This window comes from Lynx canadensis, chromosome B1 (assembly GCF_007474595.2).
Source record: "Lynx canadensis isolate LIC74 chromosome B1, mLynCan4.pri.v2, whole genome shotgun sequence".
In the NCBI taxonomy this organism is placed as follows: Eukaryota; Metazoa; Chordata; class Mammalia; order Carnivora; family Felidae; genus Lynx; species Lynx canadensis.
Window position 1 is genome coordinate 28,559,586 of NC_044306.2, and position 21,732 is coordinate 28,581,317.

The following is a 21,732-nucleotide window of genomic DNA, read 5'->3' on the forward strand; positions in this document are numbered from 1 at the left end:
CTCTCTCTCTCTCTCAAAAATAAATAAATAAACATTAAAAAATATAAAGTTAAAGTTAGCAAAAGCTTGGTAAAACTGATGGTAAGGGACAAAGTTCAGCTCCATGAAGAGGTATTTAGTCAAACCTATAATTTTTTTTTTCAAACCTATAATTTTAAGGAAGGTTTTAAAAGAGGAGCCATCATGTTTATTTTAACCTATTTCATTTAAAATCTGGGTCATTTAGTTTCTAAAGCCCAAATTAGTGGTAACATTGAATTTTTCCCAGTTACACAGTAGCAGCCAGAGAATTTTGATACTAATCAACCTGTATTCATATTTAGTAGGTTTACTGTTTTGCTTTCTCTTTCATCTCTGTTGTTATTTGGTAATCTCACTGAATTATAATTGTTTATTTGCTGGTCTGTCTCCTCGGGTGGAATTGTGAGCTTCTCAAGGTTACAGTGTACATTTTATTGATCTTTTCCTAGAAGAGTGTTTGGATCAGAGTGGGCATTTAATAACTGTAATAGTTTAGTGTTCTGTTTTTTTTTTTTTAATTCGGCTTTTATGCCAGGCCCTGTCTTAGCATTTTAAGTGAATGATCTAATTTAATCTTCAGAGTAAGTAAAAAATGTTAAGTACTATTATTTTCTACCTTTTATTTGTGGGAAATTGACCATCGGAAACTTAAGTAACTTGTTTAAGTTAATACAAATGTTAGTGCTGGAGCCAGATTCTGCGTCCAGGTAGTCTGACTCTAGAACACATATTTGTAATTGCCCTCCTAATGGCAGAAAATGATTAATACTCAAATAAGTATCAACTGGTGATCATCTCCATTGAAGGACAAAATTATTTTTGTCTTAAGTATTAATTTGGTAATGGAAGGCGAAAGCACTACTGTCATTACTTTGAAATATCTAAAGACATTTTAATGGATGGTTACACAATAAAGCCTGTTCTGAAATGTATTAGTACACACTATTGATTCTGTTTCAATGTGGGTGTGTGGTGGGGGGCAGAGTGGAGGGGTTGCTAGGGAAGGAAAGAACGAATTATGTTCCTTTTTACCTGCATGGTACATACTGAGATTTAGTTCTTACCATCTTACAATAGAAAATGTGGATGTCATCCTGTCTTCCAATATTGGCATTTCAGAGGAACTCTCTGCAGTATGATATGTGATCAGTCATGGACAATGATGTGCTTCATCTCAGTAGGAATGTGCTCTTTCTGTCTCTTTTGTTGGCTAATCGATAAGATAAAATTGAAAGTATTACCAAAGAGAGAGAGAGAAAAAAAAGCAGCTCTTCTTTTTTAAGACAGTATCATTGCAAGTGGTTCATGAGTGATAGTTTTGAGGACAAAGTAATAGTAAGTAATTCATTTCTTTGAGGAATAATGATGAAAGCTGAAATCTAATAAATAATGTTGTTTGAATCAATGTTTCCTTCTTTTATCCATGTGCCTTTATCCATGTTTCTCCCATCCTCTGTTTCATAATGATTTTTGGTGTTACCTGATGTTGTTTATGCTTATATTTTTATATGAACCAAATACTTTGATTTATTTATTTTCCTTTCTGTGATATTTATATATTTGAAGTAAAGGTGATCATTGATTTAGATGAATTTATTGCTTCTTTTTAAACTTTATTTTCCCCATTTTTATATTTTTCACTTTATAGGTATTACACTTATTGCTGTGGATGAGGCTCACTGTATTTCTGAATGGGGACATGATTTCAGGAATTCATTCAGGACTTTGGGCTCCCTAAAGAAAGCACTCCCCACGGTAAACTTGCCAAGTGTGGTGTCTTGAAATGACGTTCTTAACAAAGGAGAGTCCAGGATTTGGGAATTGTTATTAGGCTGAGGGCTTCTCTATGAAGGGCAAATGGATGGTGTAAGCAGAGGAAAGATTTAAAAAAAATTCTGACTTTGACTTTCTTCTAAGGTTGGCATATAATTTATTGAGGTATACCACAAAGCAGAGATTGGTATACTTTTACTGAAAGAACCAGATAATAAATATTTTAGGCTTTATGGGCCATGTATGGTCTTTGTCCATATTTTTCTTTGTTTTTTTTTTCCACAACCCTTTAAAAATGTAAAAACTGGGTCACCTGAGTGTTTCAGTAGGTTAAGTGTTTGACTTTTGCTCAGGTCATGATCTCTTCAGTTCGTGAGTTCGAGCCCTGCACTGTCATTGCAGAGCCTGCTTGGAATTCTCTCTCTCTCTCTCTCTCTCTCTCTCTCTCTCTCTCTCTGTCCCTCCTACCCCCTCTCTCAAAACAAATAAATAAAGTTTAAACAGATGTAAAAATTATTTTCTTGTGGGCCATAACAAGGCTATGGGCCATATTTGACCTGTAGAACATAGACTTTACTTAAAAAAAAAATTTTTTTAACATGTATTCATTTTTAAGAGATAGAGAGCATGAGTGGGGGAGGGCAGAGAGTGAGGGAGCCACAGAACCTGAAGCAGGTTCCAGGCTCTGAGCTGTCAGCACAGAGCCCAATGCTGGGCTTGAACCCACGAACTGTGAGATCGTGAGCTGAGCTGAAGTCAGACGCTTAACCAACTGACTCACCCAGGTGCCCCGACAGACACTACTTGAGAACATGTTTAGGTCTCCCATGCTGTCTCAATGAGGTGTTATGCAATGTCCTTTTCCTCTAGGATGCTGTGAAAGCATGGTTATCTTTTCTTGCATCATATTGAAAACCTGAAAAATGAACTAAAGAGGTTTTAATAAAGTTTTTAGTATTAGAACTCCACTTCTTCCCTAATTATAAAGAAGAGCAAATTTCTAAATAAGTACATGAATGGCATGTTTTATATGAATGGCTTGAAAACTGAAAGTAATGGCAACAGTTTATTTTTTATATTAAAGAATTATGTATTCACAGGCAGTTGTAAAAAAAAAAATGTACATTGGGGGTCTGTGTACCTTTCACACAATGTCCCCAATGGTAACATCTTGCATAACTGTAGTACAATGTCAAAACTAGTTAGTCTTCACAATTTATACTTATTTCACTGGTTTTATAAGTACGTGTGTGTGTGTGTGTGTGTGTGTGTGTATTGTTCTGTACAATTTTATCCCATATGTAGATTTGTAAAACTATCCCAGCAATCAAGATACAGAACTGCTCCATTAACACAAGCCTCCTGAAGCTGTTCTTTTCCAGCCATCCCCCCCATCCCCCCCCCCAACCCTAACTTCTGGTGTCCACTCATCTGGTCTCCATCTTTATAATTTTATTTTGAGAATGTTCTATAAATGGAATCGTACAGTCTGTCACCTATTTGAATTGTCTTTTTCCACTCAGCATAATTCCCTTGAGATCCACCCAAGTTGGTGTGTAAATCAAAAGTTCCGTTTTATTGCTGCATAGTATTCTATTGTGTGGCTGTACCACAGTTAGTTTAACCATTTGCCTGTTGAAGAACTTTTGTGTTGTTTCCAGTTTTTGCCTTTTACGAATAGTGCTGCTGTGACATTTGTGTACAACCCAGAAGTCCTTCATTTGGCAAGTGTGTAAACAAACTGTGACCATAAGTTTTTATTTCTTTAGGGCAGATGCCCAGGAATGCAGTTGCTGGTCCTATAGTAAGTGCATGTGTAGGTTTTTTTTTTTTAATGTCTATTTATTTTTGAGAGAGAGAGAGCACGAGCAGAGGAGGTGCAGGGAGAGAGGGAGACACAGAATTTAAAGCAGGCTCCAGGCTCTGAGCTGTCAGCACAGAGCTGGACACACGGCTCGAACTCACGGACCGCAAGATCATGACCTGAGCGGAAGTTGAGCACTCAACCAACTGAGCCACCCAGGTGCCCCATATGTAGTTTTTTAAGGAACTGCCAAACTGTTTCCAGAGTGGCTTTACCATTTTACATTCCTGCCAGCAGTGTTTGAGTGACTCAGTTTCTCTCCATCCTTGCCAGCATTTGGTGTTAGCCATTTTTTTTTAATGTTCATTTATTTTTGAGAGAGAGAGAGAGGGAGAGAGAGAGGGATGGAGTGTTAGAGTGAAATGGAGGAGAGCAGAGAGAGAGGGAGACACAGAATCTGAAGCAGCCTCCAGGCTCCAGGCTCCAAGCTGTCAGCCAAGAGCCCAATGCAGGGCTCAAACTTATGAACCACGAGATCATGACCTGAGCCGAAGTTGGACGCTTAACTGACTGAGCCACCTAGTTGCCTCTGTGTTAGCCATTAAATACAGTTTTTTAAAAAATCTTATTTTAGAGAGAGAGAGCATGAGCAGGAAGAGAGGCTGAGAGGGAGAGAGAGAGAGAATCTTAAGCAGGCTTCATAACCAGTACAGAGTCCCACCTGGATCTTGATCCCATGACCCTGGGATCATGACCTGAGCTGAAAGCAAGAGTCAGACACTCAACTGGCTGAGCCACCCAAGCACCCCATATATGGTTAGCCATTTTGATAAGTGTGGAGGATTAGCCTGTTGTGTTTTTAATTTGCATTTCTTTAATGGCTGATGATGACATCTTATATACTAATTGCCTCTTTTGTGAAATGCTTGATTTAATTGGATTTATCTATTTCTTTATTTATTTATGTATTTATTTTTACTATTGAAAGTGTTTTATTGTAGATAGGTATGAATCCTTGGTCAGATACATGGTTTGTAAATATTTTCTTCCAATTTGTAGCTGTTTTTTCATTTTCTTCAAAGTGTTTTTCACATGGCAAACATTTTTAGTTGTGATAAAGTCCAGTTCATCAGTTTTTTCTTTCATTGTGCTCTCCACCTAACCCTAGATCCTGAAGATTTCAAGTCCATGTTGCATTTTGAGTTATATTTCGTGTAATGTGTGAGGTTTAGATTGAGGCTCATTTTTTTGCCTGTAGATGTCTATCTAGTTGCTTGAAACCAGTTGTTGAAATGTCTGTCTGTCCCTCTTCTATTGAACAGCTTCTGACACTTTGTTAAAAATCATTTGGGTATATTTGGATGAATCTATTTCTGGGTTCTCTAGTCTACTGTATTAATTTTGAATGAATAAACAAGGTCGACTTATGTTTAGGTTTGCCACATAGTAGTGAAGCTATCACATATGTCGTCAGAGTCCAAGATTTAACAGTTGTGTGACTAAACTTAGAAAAACAGACATTGTAAAAAAAGAAAGAAAGAAAGAAAAAGAAAAACCGAGATTGTTTGTTACTCTTTTGGTAGAGTGTAGCTCATTTCCATTGCATATTAATTATGCTTCTAGGTAGCAAAAATTTTTTTTATGTTTATTTTTGAGAGAGAATGAGCAGGGGAGGAGCAGAGAGAGAGGGAGACAAGAATGTGAAGCAGGCTCCAGGTTCTGAGCTGTTAGCACAGAGCCCAACATGGGGCTCAAATTCATGAACTGTGAGATCATGACCTGAGCTGAAGTTGTACACTTAATCAACTGAAGCACTCAGGCGCCCCTAGGTAGCAAAATTGAGAGCTTCTTTTTGTTAGCTCTTCTCATAAAAATGTGGTTAGAACAGACATTAAAATAAAATAAAATAAAATAAAGTAAAAACAAGAAAAAAAACTTGAATGTACCAGTTACAAGTATATACTGAGAGAGAATCAAACTACACTGAATTGAGCTCCAACTATGGGACTGGCCCTGGGGTCAATGCTTTCGTCTTGGTTAAGCCTCACAACAAGCCAGCAAGATTATTATCTTAATTACCTTCTTGAAACAGTTTTTCACCTGTCACCAAGTTAGCAGATTCTCCTGGTTCTCTTCCTTCCTTCCTGTCTCTTCATACTCTGCTTGTTTCATCTAAGCTCCCTGCACTTTTAACATTGGCCTGCCTGAAACCTTAGTCCTTGGACTTAATTCTCCTCCTTATTTGCACTTACCCACCTAGGTCATTTGATCTAACATATGGCTTTAAATACCATCTATATGTTGACAACTCCCAAATTTATATCCCCTGACTCAGTTAACACCAGCAAGGTGTGAGTGATGCAGTTTCTTTGCCTCTTTGCTAACATTTGGTATTATCACTATATTTTATTTTAACCATTTTATAAAATACACACACACACACACACACACACACTTATTTAAATGTAACTGCCTACTCAACATCACTCTACTTAGATACTTAATAGACATTTCAAACTTACTCTTGAGAGAGAGAGGTAGAGAGCAAGCATGGGCAGAGAAAGAGAGGGAGACAGAATCCCAAGCAGGCTTCACACTGTCAGCACAGAGCCTGTTGTGGGACTCGAACTCACCAACTGTGAGACTGTGACCTAAGCTGAAACCAAGAGTCAGATACATGACCGACTGACCCACCCAATGCACCCCTCCCCCATGTCATTTAATAGCAGCCTATCCTTCTGGTGCTCAGGCCAAAAATTTTCAACTCTTCGAGGTTCCTGGGTGGCTCAGTCAGTTAAGCATCCAACTCTTGGTTTCCGCTCAGGTCATGATCCATGGTTCCTGAGATAGAGCCCTGAATTGGGCTTCTCACTGGCAGTGCAGAGCCTGCTTGGAATTCTCTTCCTCTTTTCCCTCTCTCTCTCTCTCTCTCTCTCTCTCTTTCTCTTCCCTTCCCTCACTCTCTCTCAAAATAAATAAACTTAAAAAAATTTTGCAACTCTTCCTTTTTTCTTATGCTCTACCTCCCCCATGTTTATGTATTTATTTATTTTAAACGTTTTTATTTATTTATTTTTGAGAGGCGGTGGGCCGGAGGGGGGCGGGTGCAGAAAGAGAGAGGGAGAGAGAGGATCCCAAGAGAGAGGATTTGTTCGGACAGAGCTCAACTCGGAGCTTGAACTCATGACCTGAGCTGAAATCAAAAGTCAGGTGCTTAACCCACTGAGCCACTTGGACGCCCCTCCACCCATTTAAACAGTGAGGAAATCTCATGAGATCTTCAGGATATGTACAGAATCTAATAATTTCTGTCTTGATCTCTGTCACCGCCCTGGTACCAGCCACCATTTCCATCTCCCTGCAGCAGTAGCCTCCTCGTTGGTCTTCCTCCTTCCACTCTTTCCCTCTTTCAGTCTATTAACCCAGCATCTAGAGTGATCCTTTTAGAATAAGTCAGATAGGTTATGTCTTCTTTTTTTTTTAATTTTTTTTTTCAACGTTTATTTATTTTTGGGACAGAGAGACACAGAGCATGAACGGGGGAGGGGCAGAGAGAGAGGGAGACACAGAATTGGAAACAGGCTCCAGGCTCCGAGCCATCAGCCCAGAGCCTGACGCGGGGCTCGAACTCACGGACCGCGAGATCGTGACCTGGCTGAAGTCGGACGCTCAACCGACTGCGCCACCCAGGCGCCCCAATGTCTTCTGCTGAAAATCCTCTAGCAGTGGACCTTTTCTCTCTAAATAATGACAGAACTCACTACCATGTCTTATGTGGTCTGGTCTTTCATCTTGTCTTTGACTTGATTCTCTACTTGTCTCCTCATTTGCTGCGTCCTGACCACATTCTCTTTGATATTCTTCAACGGAGCATGCTCTCGCAATAGGGCTTTGTTCCCGCTCTTCCCTCTCCCTGAATACTCTTCACCCAGATAATTCACATGGGGTGATCCCTTACTTCTCTCAGGTCTTTGCTGAAATACTACTTTTTCGTTTAGGCCTCCTGGGCCACCATATTAAATTTTTAAATCAATTCCTCCCTCCAACATTTCAATATTCCTCCTATTCCTTTGCTGTTTTTTAAAAGCACTTACCACTGTTTAACTTACTGTGTTACATTTTGTCTGTTGTCTGTGAGTCCCCACTAGGATATTCTCTGTGGGGACAGGCTGTTGATAATCTTGCTCGTATCATCAAGAATAGGACCGGGTACATAGTGGATGCTCCATAAAATACTTGGTTAAATGAATAAATGAATTCTGATGAGAAAGCCAAGAATCAGAGAAGTCCCCTTCCCACGCGGATAGTGGTGGAGTTGGGCCGTAGTTTCACAGTGGGACACTGCTAGTTTCTTAAACAAGTGATTTGAAAGAAGTAAAAAAAACATAGGTATAGTTTCTGCTCTGAAGTAGCTCATAGTCCAATAAAGGAGTTTAGATCTGTACCTATAAAAGTAGAAACAATAGTACCAAACAGTAAATGGTGTGTGGAACAGTACAAATATTAATAGAATAGATTAATATAGAATTAGTTTAGATTAATAATAGACTAATAATAGATTAATATAGAATTAGTATAGAATTCTATAGAATAGAATTAATATAATAGAAATATTAGCAGTGTTAATAGCAGTTAGTAGTATAATAGAGGAAAAAGATATATGTGTGGTAAAAGTCAGTGGGTTCAGTGTGCCTCAAGGTCTGCTTTCCATTAATTTAGAATGCTTTAAAGTAAGCTTTTGGAAAATAGGAAGATTGCTTTCTGTAATCCTTTCCCAGGCCTTTGATTCCAAAAGGATTGTGTTAGAGGAGTTTTAAGTATTTTATGCAGTTCTTAAACACTTTTCAGTGGTGAATTAAATCTTTTATTCTATCTGGCTGTGGACTCCATTGGATCATTTTCATTTCTTGTGATGGTTCAGTATAGCACAGGGTGTTTGTCAAGCAATGGCTGAGAAAACCTTTCCCCCTAGTGTTTTCACAAATCCTGCTGATTAGCTAGGTGGCGAGAAATGCCACCTGGTGGTTGTAGGACTCTCATTTTCCTCACGGTTGTCTGTGCTTTTCTCCTCTTTCTAGTTACAGTCACACTGGGACAGCTGATGCAGCTTCACACCATATGATTTCAATGAGTTTAAAAATAGCGAAGAAATCACTAAACCACTTGGCATAAAGATTCCCATGTGGAGAGAATGAGACAAAGTGAGTCTCAGAAAGAGCAACCAGGCAGAAAGCTATACACCAGTCTTAAAATTCTGTAAGATTCAAGGAGAAGGAACCGTGAGATCCGTGAGACATGTTGATTCTTTCCATTCCTCCCTCCCCCAGCCTTTCCCAAAGATGGCATGCAGGCACTCAGTAATTACTTGGACTGAGTGAATGGCTGCATGAATGAAGCATGATATTATGCAGTACCAAGTGAGAATTAGCAACACGACCCAAATTTAGAAGCAGATGGAATAGTCATACTTCTCTGAATCTGTAGGTGCTATACCATTGAAGTCTAGGACTGAATCATTCCTAAATATATAGTCATAAGATTAACTTATATTTTTTTGCCTGTTTTAACAAAACCTGGTACTTATTTCCAAAGAAGCCAAATTTTCCAACTTAAAGAGTAAGAGTTTTCATGAATTAAGAACTTGATATGACTAGGTGACACCATAATTTATTGCCTAAATCAGTTTGCTTTGGAATGTTAGAGATTACAAGCTATTAATATTTATGCTGTGAAGACAGCATAAACCAGAGTGTCCCTGGAAACCAGGATGTGTGATCACCTGTCTCATAACCAGCCTGTGTGCTATTTCCAGGCTTCACTCTCATTTATAAATTTTAAACATCATAAGGTACCACAGACTTCTAAGAGAACAGATTCTATTCATTTCTGAAGTGGAAGGAAATAACTACTTTCTTTTAATTTAATATATTCTAGGGACACCTGGGTTGCTCACTTGGTTGAGCGTCCGACTTTGGCTCAGATCATGATCTCACAGCTTAGGGGTTGGAGCCCCACGTTGGGCTCTGTGCTGACAGCTCAGAGCCTGGAGCCTGCTTCGGATTCTGTGTCTCCTTCTCTGCTTCTCCCCTGCTCGTGCACTCGCTCTCTCAATCTCTCTCTCTCAAAAATAAATATTAAAAAATTTTTAAAAATTAATATATTCCATTACTTCTATTTTCTAGTTGTGGAAGCAGCATTCTTAACTGTGACTGGCTTTCTAGAGTGCTTGAGGCAAAAGAGTGCATTTACGGTGATTTTTTATCATTAGCGGGTCGCTGGCATAGGGCATTTCTAGTGGCAACATGGGAATTTTGAGTTAGAAGAGAGTCTAACATTGTGGAGCCCAGTACATATCATATTTTAGAGAAAAAAACCGAGGCCAAGAGAAGCCCTCGCCGAAGTCAGTGGCAAATCTTGGATTAGCGCCTAGGGCTCTGGAGTTCTTGTATAGAATTCTTTCCCATTATGCGATGACAACATCAGTAATGGCTGAAACTTTTCGGGTGCTTACTATGTACCATGCATTATGTGCAGCACATTACATGTCCTGTTGTCCTCTGGTCTTCACAGTGACTTTATGAGATTGCTGTTATTGTTGCCATTTTATAGATGAGGAAACCAAAGTTTAGAGAGTGAAATAACAGCTCAAAATCTCACACCTCGTTAGTGACAAAAAAGACAGGATTTGAACTCGGGCAACTGACTACATCAGATATTTTTCACTACCATGCTGCTCTTTTGCCTGACTTTTCTATTAACTTCTTCAAGAGGTGTCCTGTTCCATTGCTTAATTTCTTATTTTCAGAAATGCATTGCCTATTCACTCATACATTATACTGTTTAGAAAAACAGACCATACCCTCTTATTCTTTGTATCCTGAAAACATCTGTCTTTCTCTGTATATGTAGTTAAGCAACAAGTATTTTCTTAGTGCATTTATGAATTGTTTGAATAAAGCACTTAAATTGATGAAAATGCTTTGTTTTTGTAAGGGTGAGAAGACATTCCTCAGGGCACCTGGGTGGCTCAGTCGATTAAGCATCAGACTTCAGCTCAGTTTGTGAGTTCAAGCCCCGTATTGGGCTCTGTGCTGATAGCTCAGAGCCTGGAGCCTGCTTCAGATTCTGTGTCTCCCTCTCTCTCTGCCCCTCACTCACTCACACTCTGTCTCTTTCTCTCAAAAAAAATAAATAAACATTAAAAAAAAAAGTGAGAATGTACATGTCCTAGGAGCTTCTAATGTTTGAACTTTCCATATATATGTATATATATTCTCTAAGCTTGGTTAGAGAAACTAAATTCTTTATAAATTGGCCTATTCATTTATAAGTTGTTATAGATGGCACTCTCTAACTTCAGAGAACAGTCTGATTATAAGCCAAAACTCAAGGAAGTTAATTTGGGGGGTTAATTTTTAAATAATTTAATTAAAAATTTTAAATTTAATTAAAACATTTAATGATATTTAATACATTTAGGGGCACCTGAGTGCTCAGTTGGTTAAACATCCAACTCTTGACATCAGCTCGGCCACATAATCTTGTGGTTTGTGGGTTCGAGCCCCATGTTGGACTCTGTGCTGGCAGCATGGAGCCTGCTTGGGATTCTCTCCCCCTCCCCCCCCTCTGCTCGAGAGAGAGAGGTTGCTCTCAATCTCTCTTTCTCTCTCTCAAAATAAATAAATAAACATTAAAAAATACTTAACACATTTCGGGGTGCCTGGGGTGGCGCAGTCGGTTAAGCGTCCAACTTCAGCCAGGTCACGATCTCACGGTCCGGGAGTTCGAGCCCCGCGTCAGGCTCTGGGCTGATGGCTCAGAGCCTGGAACCTGTTTCCGATTCTGTGTCTCCCTCTCTCTCTGCCCCTCCCCCGTTCATGCTCTGTCTCTCTCTGTCCCAAAAATAAAAATAAAAAACGTTGAAAAAAAATTAAAAAAAAAAATACTTAACACATTTAAATAATTTCATAGAATTTAAGGATAGAGAATGCAAAAATGCAAATAACTGGGTCACACTGGTTGTGGTCTCTTATTTTTTTCCATTAAAAAAAACTACTTCCAGACTTCATTTTTTTATATGAGCTTTGAGATAATTAAAAAAATTTTTTTATAATGCTTATTTATTTTTGAGAGAGAGAGTGCAAGCTGGGGAGAGGCAGAAAGAGGGAGACACAGAAACAGAATCAGGCTCCAGGCTCGGAGTTGTCAGTAGACAGCCCAACGCAGGGCTTAAACCCACAAACCGCAAGATCATGACCTGAGCCCTAGTCGAATGCTTTAACCACCTGAGCCACCCAGGTGCCCCGAAATAATTTTTAATTCAGTAAAGCTATATTGATTGTAAAAGTACTTTGTAGTGTTTAGTAAATTGTATCTTGTTTTCCAAATTCTATAATTGCTTTTTTACAAATTGCCCATAAACTTTCACTTACATGAGGATGATTGCTTAAACTGATTTGTGAGTTACATGCAGGGCATCTAAAGAGCTATTTTCTGAGGATATCATTTATTTTGTTTGTAAGAGACCACAAAAAGTATTTTTAGAAAGTTGTATTCTTGGATATAGAACAGCTTAATGATTTAGGAAGAACTTGAAGACTTACTCCATTTTTTTCTGAATATAAAATAATAGCATAATTAATTATAGCTCCCTGTGATAATAGGGACAAAAATATTGAATATAGTTTCATGGGAGATATATTGTTATCCTACTTTAGAATTTCTGAAAGATTACATGTTCATGTTTTTCTTAGTACCTTGCATGTCTCCTGTTTTGGCTGCTAACCTTTTAAGTTAAGTCTTTTCTAGACTAAAAATAGAACATGAGTTGGTTGCTCAAGGAACCAATTAATAATAGATGTTTCATTTTATGTACTCCTCTTATGTATTGTATGCAATCATTAACTTAGTGAACTGGAGAGAGGTTATCCAGGTCATTAAGAGCTGTGTTTCTAGATCTGAGAAGCCATAAACCAATATATACAATATAGGAGACAAAAAAAAAAAAAAGACTTACTGCTTTGTATAGTTAGATTTTCAGTGAATGAAAGGGTTTATGATTTGTGAATCACAGATTAATAAAAAATAAGGTATAACATATGACTTATATCAGCAGTATTATAAATGTAATAAATGTTTACAAAATAATAAATGAAGAGTTAGATAGCTAATAAGTAGGTAGATTGTATTGAAAAATCGTATGGATTTAGTGTTTTATTTAAGTGATTTATGATTTTTTTAAGATTTTTTTCATGTTTATTTTGAGAGAGTGAGTTCGTGTATGCACACAAGTGAGGGAGGTGTGTGAGAGAGAGAGAGAAATGGTGGTGGGAGAGGGAGAGAGAGAGAGAGAGAGAGAGAGAGAGAGAGAGAGAATCCCAAGCAGGCTCCTCACTGTCAATGCAGAGCCTGATGCAGGGCTTGATCTCACAAATGGTGAGATCATGACCTGAGCCAATGTCAAGAGACAGATACTTAACCAACTGAGCCACCTAGGTGCCCCAAATGATTTCTGATTTTTAAAAAGTAAATGTATTATGAAGGCTGAGAAACAAGTAAGTAGGAAGTTTTCTTTTTCTTCTTTGAAAAAGTAATTTTAAAGTTATATTTTTAACATTGTTCCTCATGTAATTGTTGTCCAGTCTCTTTGTGAGAAGGTGGTAGAAATGTTAGGAAGTAATGAGTGCTCTCCTTTCTGACAAATCAGTTTTATTTCATTTAGGTTCCAATTGTCGCAGTCACTGCTACTGCAAGTTCTTCAATCCGGGAAGACATTATACATTGCTTAAAACTGAAGAATCCTCAGATTACCTGTACTGGTTTTGATCGACCAAACTTGTATTTGGAAGTTGGACGAAAATCAGGAAACATCCTTCAGGATCTAAAGCAATTTCTTGTCCAAAAGACAAGGTGAAGAATTCATGGTTGATAAATTTTGGTGAACTATTTCCTTCTTAAATTTTTGTTTTATTTATTTATTTTTTACTATTTTCTTCTAATTCATATTTAACATATTTCAAATTCTACTTAGCTTTGATTCAAGTCAAGTGTGATGTCGTATTAACAAGACAGTGACTGAGTAAATAGCCTATTTCTGAAGTCAGAAACTAATTCATCTGGTATTTTTCTACTTAATTTTACTTGAACAGGATATATGCTCTTTTTTTTTTTTTTTAACTAAACTTTATACCCAATGTGGGTCTTGAACCAATGATCCTGAGATCATGAGTCACATGTTCTACTGACTGAACCAGCCAGACACACCGATACTCTTAATAATTGATAAGTAAACAACAAAAATAACTGAGTCTTTTATCTGAATTCTATCTAGTTTGCTAATTATCTGACTAATTGAGTATTAGGGAATTTTATTTATTTATTAAAAAAAAATTTTTTAATGTTTATTAATTTTTGAGAGAGAGAGTGTGCAGGGGAGGGGCAGACACACACACACACACACACACACACACACACACACACAGAATCTGAGCTGTCAGCACAGAGCCTGATTTGGGCCTTGAACCCACAAACCGTGAGATCATGACCTGAGCAGAAGTCGGACACTCAACCTACGGAGCCACCCAGGCACCATGAGTATTAGGGAATTTTAAAAGCCATCTTATTGATAAGTACTTTTGAGCCCTTACTATGTGCCAAGGACTCTCGTAGGTGCTTTATGTAAATGATGTAGTAATCCTTGTAACTGCTCAATAAGCTACATATTATTTTCATTTTACTGATGAAGAAACTGTCACTAGTACTTTGTCCTGTTTGTTTGGTTTGGAGGCATTTTATATATATGCTAAGAAGCTTTCCTTTGCCTTATTTCCCTGATCTGTCTCGTTGGTGAAAATCGTATAACTGTCATGTTATGAAATGTGTTAAGTCAGAATTCGTGAAAATAATGTTTGTCCTACCAACACAAAGATAAAACAAGTCTAGGCAAATAGAGTTTAAAGAACATCATTAGTTTCTTCCTTAAGGACTACTGGGGTCCTTTAGGATGAGTTTTAATGTAGGATTTGTTATTGGCTGGATTGTACTACATTTAGATTAAAACAAGAAAGTAATGGGGACGCCTGTCTGGCTCTGTCAGTAGAGCATGCAGTTCTTGATCTCAGGGTTGTGAGTTCGAGCCCCACATTAGGTGTACAGATTTCTTAAAAATAAAATATTTTTAAAAATAAATAAAAGATAAAACAAGAGGGGTGCCTGGGTGGCTCAGTTGGTTAAGCATCCGACTCTTGATTTCAGCTCAGGTCAGGTCATGATCTCACAGGTTCGTGAGATAGAGCCCCACGTTGGGCTCTGCACTGACAATGTGGAGCCTGCTTGGGATTTCCTCTCCCTCTCTCTCTACCTCTCCCTGGCTCTGTCTCTCAAAATAAACATTAAAAAAAAAATAAAACAAGAAAGTAATGAATATATTCTGAGTATTTTGGCTGTGCTAGAGATCTCTCTGAAGTGAGTACTCATTGCACTTAACTTCTTTTGTACCCTAGAGGGAAAACATTCTCTTGAAGAAGGCTGCTTATTGTAGGCTAGAGTCCTTTTTTTTTTTTTTTTTTTTCAACGTTTATTTATTTTTGGGACAGAGAGAGACAGAGCATAACGGGGGAGGGGCAGAGAGAGAGGGAGACACAGAATCGGAAGCAGGCTCCAGGCTCTGAGCCATCAGCCCAGAGCCTGACGCGGGGCTCGAACTCCCGGACCGCGAGATCGTGACCTGGCTGAAGTCGGACACTTAACCGACTGCGCCACCCAGGCGCCCCTAGGCTAGAGTCTTTTAACAGTGGGATCATTATCTATTCTCCTAATCTTTGATCTCCTCTCCCATCCATATTTTTCTCAATCTCAGTGGCCTTCCCCTAATAACCTTTTTCTTTTGAAACTGTTTGCCTTTGTGTGTGTGTGTGTGTGTGTGTGTGTGTGTGTGTGTGTGTCACACTGTGACATTTTATCTTTTGGACTGTATTGTCCTTTTATGATATCTTATGTAAATGTTCTCTTACCATCTTCCATGTTAATTCTGCCAGTGAAGGTCCCTTAGCCCAGACTGTTATCAAACCCCCCCCCCCCCCCATCCCCAGGGTTCCTCCTTGCTTCTTCTATACACAATTTTCAGATTCGCCATCTGAAAGTACATCCCTGAGTCTTGGCATTTCTCTCTGGTGCCTCCCTCTTTCCTGAGACTAAAGGCCAGAATCCTTAGCCTGACATCCAAGACTATCCAAGATTTTTGTATTTAATATGACGTGGTTTTTCTGAGAGCAAAGCAAAAAAGATTTTTGCATCCCATTTTCAATCCTTCAAGAACAGTATGGTAGCAGCCAACCACTGAGAGTGAGAATGCTTTCTCTAGATTATAGGCAAAGAGAAATTTTTCCCTTAATGAGCAATAATTAGATGGAGGGTAATTAAGACTTCAGAGTGTTGCCTTTTATTTCCATTTTATTCCCTTTATTTAATTCTACCATTTTTTTTCTAGTCATTGAGCTAACATGTTTGTTAAATCCTGACTTTGTTTTCTATAATCGCGATACATTGAAATTGGGTAGACAAGCCTCTCATCTATCTAATTTAGTGATTAGATGAAGACAGATTTTTTTTCCCCTCCCAGAAATTGTTGTGAGGAAATAACAATGTTTAGTAAACCACTTGGTGAAGTAATAAACCCCCCCCCCTTTTTTTTGAAAGAGAGAGAGATGAGGGGGAGAGAGAAAAAGAGCGCAGGTGGGGGAGGGTCAGTGGGAGAGGGAAAGAGAGAATCTTAAGCAGGCTGCATGCCCACTCCCAAAGCGGGACTCTAGATCTCACAACTGTGAGAACGTGACCCGAGCCAAAATAAAGAGTCAGAGGCATTGCTAACTGAGCCACTCAGGCACCCCAGTAATGAATCCTTTTGTAATAGAGATTTTTACACCTTTGATTCTTCTGCTCTATAAGTTCATATTTTTGTGTATTTTTTACCTTTTTTTTAGTGTAGAAAGTGATACACAGTCTTAATATCGATGTGAACACTACAGATGCGCATAAATTCCAGAGTACTTAGATCTTCCCATCTGATTCCTCACGTATCATCACTGTTGATGTCTGGGCACTTTATATATATACCCTTTATATATACCCTTCTGTTCTCTGACTGTGCCGTGGAGATGTGCACTGCCAGCTTTTTTGTTGTTAGCTCTGTGCAGAAATAGGTACACAGTATATCCATTTTTTAGGCAATGTTCTCCTTTGATTTAAAGTGTCTTTCCTAAGATACATGTTAAAATCTGCAATTATTACAGATATATCTCTTTCTCCCTTTATTTAGTTCTGTCGATTTTTGTTTCATGTGTGTTAAAGCACTATTAATTGGTACATACACATTTAGGATTTTCATATCTTCAATAAATTGAAATGTTAAAGCTTTTTTTTTTTTTTTTTTTTTGCGTTTATTTTCGAGAGAGAGACAGAGCGCAGGTGGGGAAGGGGCAGAGAGAGAGAGGGAGACCGAGAATCTGAAGCAGGCTCCAGGCTCCGAGCTGTCAGCACAGAGCCTGACGCGGGACTTGAACCCATGAACTGTGAGATCATGACCGAAGCCATGATCATGACTGAGCCACCCAGGCTCCTCAATAAGTTGCAACTTCTATCATTCTTAGTAAAAAAGTGTCTTTGCTATCTTTCTGCATAATGTGAGGGCACATTAAACAAGGAGGGCACTTGTTGTGATGAGCACTGGGTGTGACATGTAGGTGAAGAATCACTGGATTCTACTCCTGAAATCATTATGGTACTATATGTTAATTAACTTAGATGTAAATTTTTAAAAAACTAATAAATTTTAAAAAAGGAAAAAAAATTGGGGCCCTAATGTGTAGGATATTTCAATATTCACATTTTGTTGAAGAAATTTTTCTTCTTTGAGAAATGTGTGGGTTTTTAAAAAGTGTTTGTTTGTTTACTTTTGAGAGAGAAAGCATGTGTGAATGAGCAGGGGAGGGGCAGAGAGAAAGAAGAATCCCAAGCAGAGAGAGTGGGAGAGAGAATGCCAAGCAGACTCTGTACTGTCCGTGCAGAACCTGATGTGGGGCTCGAACCCATGAGCCCTGAGATCATGACCTGGGTCAAAATCAAGAGTCACACACTTAAATGACTGAGCCACCAGGTGTCCCATACTTAAGTTATTTGCTGTGAAGTTTTGTTACAGAAGCCCATTTGGTCGCTATCAAAAATTGCTTTGAGTAGATTATTCAGTAAAACTCTTGGAGTCAAATTACTACCTATTTTTTCTTCTCTGTTTAAGTATGCAGTGACTTTTGCCATAGTCCTTGTTAAAGGATTTAGATCCACACGATCTTTTATTGTTTGCTTAGTTAATTTCATAGTACGAATGTACATAATGATGAACATTAGGTGATTTTTTCACAATTATAGTTCTGCTGTGAATATTTGTGTCTATGTGTCTTTTGGTAAATGTGTAAATGTATTTGTAAAATAGATTCCTGAAGTTGAAATTGTATCAAAATGTGTATGCATTAAAAAATAAATAAAACAGGCACTTGGGTGGCGCAGTTGGTTAAACATCTCTTGGTTTCAGTTCAGGTAGTGATCTCACAGTTTTGTGAGTTCAAGCACCACATCTGGTTCTGTGCTGGCAGTGCGGAACCTGCTTGGGATTCTCTCTCCCTCTATCTCTGCCCCTCCCCTGCTAGTGCTGTCTCTGTCTCTCTCAAAATAAATAAATAAACCAGTTTTTCCTAAATACAAAATAGCACATTCTTTTTCTTAAGTCAGCATAAATGAATGTATTTATGTAAATGACTGTATCGAGAAATCAAACCTTTTCATTTTTAATAAATAAGCACAGGTTTCAGGGCACTCGGGTAGCTCAGTTGGTTAAGCGTCCGACTCTTGATTTCGGTTCAGATCATGATCTCACTGTTCATGGGTTCAAGCCCGCATGGGGCTCTATGCTGACGGTGCAGAGGCTGCTTGAGATTCTCTGTTTCCCCTCTCTCTATGCCTCCCCCTGCAAAAAAGAAATAAATAAAAAAAACCTTTAAAAAAAAAGCAGCACAGGTTTCTAAAACAGACTTTTGAACAGATGTTTTCTATAATAGTTACAGTCTCAAGATTACTAGTAAATACTTCTTTGAACTATAAAAATGATCTTTAATGTTATAAGAAGTTACTGCTTTTTTAGTAAACATACATAGAAACTCATTTTTTTGATCATGAGAGAATAGGAATAATGTAATATAAATCGTATCCATTCTCCTATGTAAATATTCACTTATCTTTCTCCTATAAATGAAGACTAATTTTTCACCTAGTGCTTTTGCATTTCTAAAAGTATGAAAATTGCGTTTCAGTAGTTTGTAAGCTTTTATCAAGGCTTTTACTTAAATAAATAAACTTGTCTCTTGTTTAAACAAAAAAATGAGTCAAAAGTGTTTGGGATTTAGTATAATTTATTTCCACATTTGACTTTCCACATTTTTATGGAGTTAAATATATCCTTTTTTCTATATGATTTCTCTTTTTTAGTGTTTTACTAAAAAAATTAATTAAAAATTTAAAAATTAAATTAAAATTGAATTAAATTAAAATTTTAAAAAGAAAGGGGAAATTCAGTAAGGCAAAACTCAAACTGGTTTTGGAAACTCAAACTGAAGCCTATATATTTATGTTTGTTCTCTTGGTTTTGTTTTTTTGTTTTGTTTTAGTTCCACCTGGGAATTTGAAGGTTCAACTATCATCTATTGTCCTTCCAGAAAAATGACAGAAGAAGTTACAGCTGAACTTAGGAAGGTGAAGTTAGCCTGTGGAACATACCATGCAGGCATGTGTGTTACTGCAAGGAGAGAGGTTCATCACAGGTTCATGAGAGATGAAATTCAGGTGTGAAGATCCATCATCATTACTCTCTATTCTTCCATGGATACAGATATTTGTCTAATATTTGCCATATCTTTATGGAATACTTTGTGTTGAGTTTAAAGAAGTCTCTCTCATAAAGGGAATTAATATATAATGTGTAAGATAGATATATGAACAAACTACTGCAGACTAGTCTTAATAGGAGCCTGCACATAGAGATTAGGTGCACAGAGGAGGGAGCGCTAGCTGTTAAGGTAGCTTGTACTGTGGGGATGGTCCATCCAGGAAGAAGCTATTTGAGTGGAGAGTGAATAGAAGTTTGTTGTATGCTAGGCCAGTAGGTGATGAGGGAAAGGGCATTGGTTATGGAATTCCAGGAAAAGGGACTAGCATGTGCAAAGGCACTGTGGTATGAGAGGGCCTGCTAGGTTCAGGAAATTGGGAGTATGAAATGGTTAGAAAAGGAGTGTGGAGTAGGAATGGTACAAGGTATAGGTAAAAAGGCAGGGAGGAACTGTTAGAAGGTCACAGGAAAACAGCTTAAGGGGTGGTTGGCCAGGTTATGGGTGGCCTTAAAACCTGCAGAGAGGCAGGCTGGGATTGATGTGATGTGCCTGTAGTTTTTCTAGACTACTTTAGCCTTAGAGTTTTTTATTTAACTTTTCATTTAAATTTTAATTCATTTTTTAATAGTTAAAACAAATTAAAGTAGAATAATTCTTGTTGAAGTTGATGTGAGGGAGAAAGTGTTCCAGGAGTCTTCCAGTCTCCCAGGACAGTCCATGCGGCAGAGCTCCGCAAAATAGAGTTTGAAAGCCATCATGAAGACGACTCTGTGTTTTTGAGCAAGATAATACTATTCTAGAAACATTGGATTAGCAACCCTAAGCAGGATTGATTTCAAGGAGAAAAACAATAAAGTTAAATGGGTATCAGTGACCTTACTGTGAAGTGCTCCAACTGAGCTTCCTGTAGCGATTGGAATCCTAGTTTAATGGGTGTTTTGCAGAATATTTAGGAAGATTTAGATACAAACCACGTTGGTAGGTTTAAATTAACAGCTTCACGCCATCAACATCATACCCAAGGTCTGTCACTGTAAGCCTGTGGACTAGCTCTCCTCTCAAGAGAGGAACTTCTTTGCATTTTCGGCTCAGTTGGTCTTCCATTTCCCCTCTGCCTAGCTCTGTAGGTGTTGTTCAGACAACCTACCTCAAGTATGGTTCGGATGTACTGTCTGTGAAGCTCACTGTGCGTTGTCATGCTGTAACACATTCCTGCCCTAAAAGCACCTATTCTCTTTCTTCCTCTTCTTTCCAAAGGTAGTAACAGCTATCACAACTGCTTAGAGTTCCCTAAATTCTTACATGTGTATACTTTTATTCTATTATCTCAGGAATTTGAAAGTTACCAGATAAAATTTATTGGCTGCTGCTTACTGAATCTTAACAATTGATGTTTGAGCCATTAACTAATCAATGATTTCTTTCATCTTGTTTTATTATTAGTCATTTAGGTAGAAACATCTTCTACAGATATGAGAGATTGCAAACTTTACCTGTTAGGTTGTGATGGGAAACTTTATTGGATGCATCTGGTTTCCGGTGAAACCTGTGTTCACTGAAACATTAATACTTTGAAATATGGCTTTAAAAACCTCACAGTGGGGGCGCCTGGGTGGCGCAGTCGGTTAAGCGTCCGACATCAGCCAGGTCACGATCTCGCGGTCTGTGAGTTCGAGCCCTGCGTCGGGCTCTGGGCTGATGGCTCAGAGCCTGGAGCCTGTTTCCGATTCTGTGTCTCCCTCTCTCTCTGCCCCTCCCCCGTTCATGCTCTGTCTCTCTCTGTCCCAAAAATAAATAAAAAACGTTGAAAAAAAAAATTAAAAAAAAAAAAAAACCTCACAGTGATCACTAATTATACTTAATATCTAGAAAGGTCTATGTATGTATGTGCCACTATATATTCCCTCTCTATGGCAGGATGTCAAAAAGTTTTATCCACATTATGAAAATTAATAAATTAATATTGATGGTGTCACCCTAGGCTGACATCAGGAGTTCTGCTGTATATGACAACTATTTAATAAATAATTCAGAAACTTCACATTTGCATTGAGAGTTCTCAAACATCTTCTCAAGATGATGAAAATACATTTCCTCATCTATATAGAATAGTCTGATGCTCTTAGAATTGATTACCTTCCATTGAATATTCATTGAGTGCCTACTGAATGCATACATGTACAGAATTCTGGATGTTCCTTC

The 21,732-nt window shown here is 38.1% G+C and overlaps 1 protein-coding gene across 5 annotated transcripts in view; it reads left to right on the forward strand.

The window, feature by feature from the left end:
* WRN (WRN RecQ like helicase) overlaps positions 1-21,732 on the forward strand; it is a 152,466-nt gene that overhangs the window by 76,716 nt on the left and 54,018 nt on the right. For all 5 annotated transcript variants that reach the window (XM_030312307.2, XM_030312308.2, XM_030312309.1 and 2 more), the window contains 3 exons: positions 1,670-1,776; positions 13,320-13,507; positions 19,312-19,486. In XM_030312307.2, the coding sequence (XP_030168167.1) occupies positions 1,670-1,776; positions 13,320-13,507; positions 19,312-19,486 (470 nt within the window). The remainder of the gene's footprint in view (positions 1-1,669; positions 1,777-13,319; positions 13,508-19,311; positions 19,487-21,732) is intronic.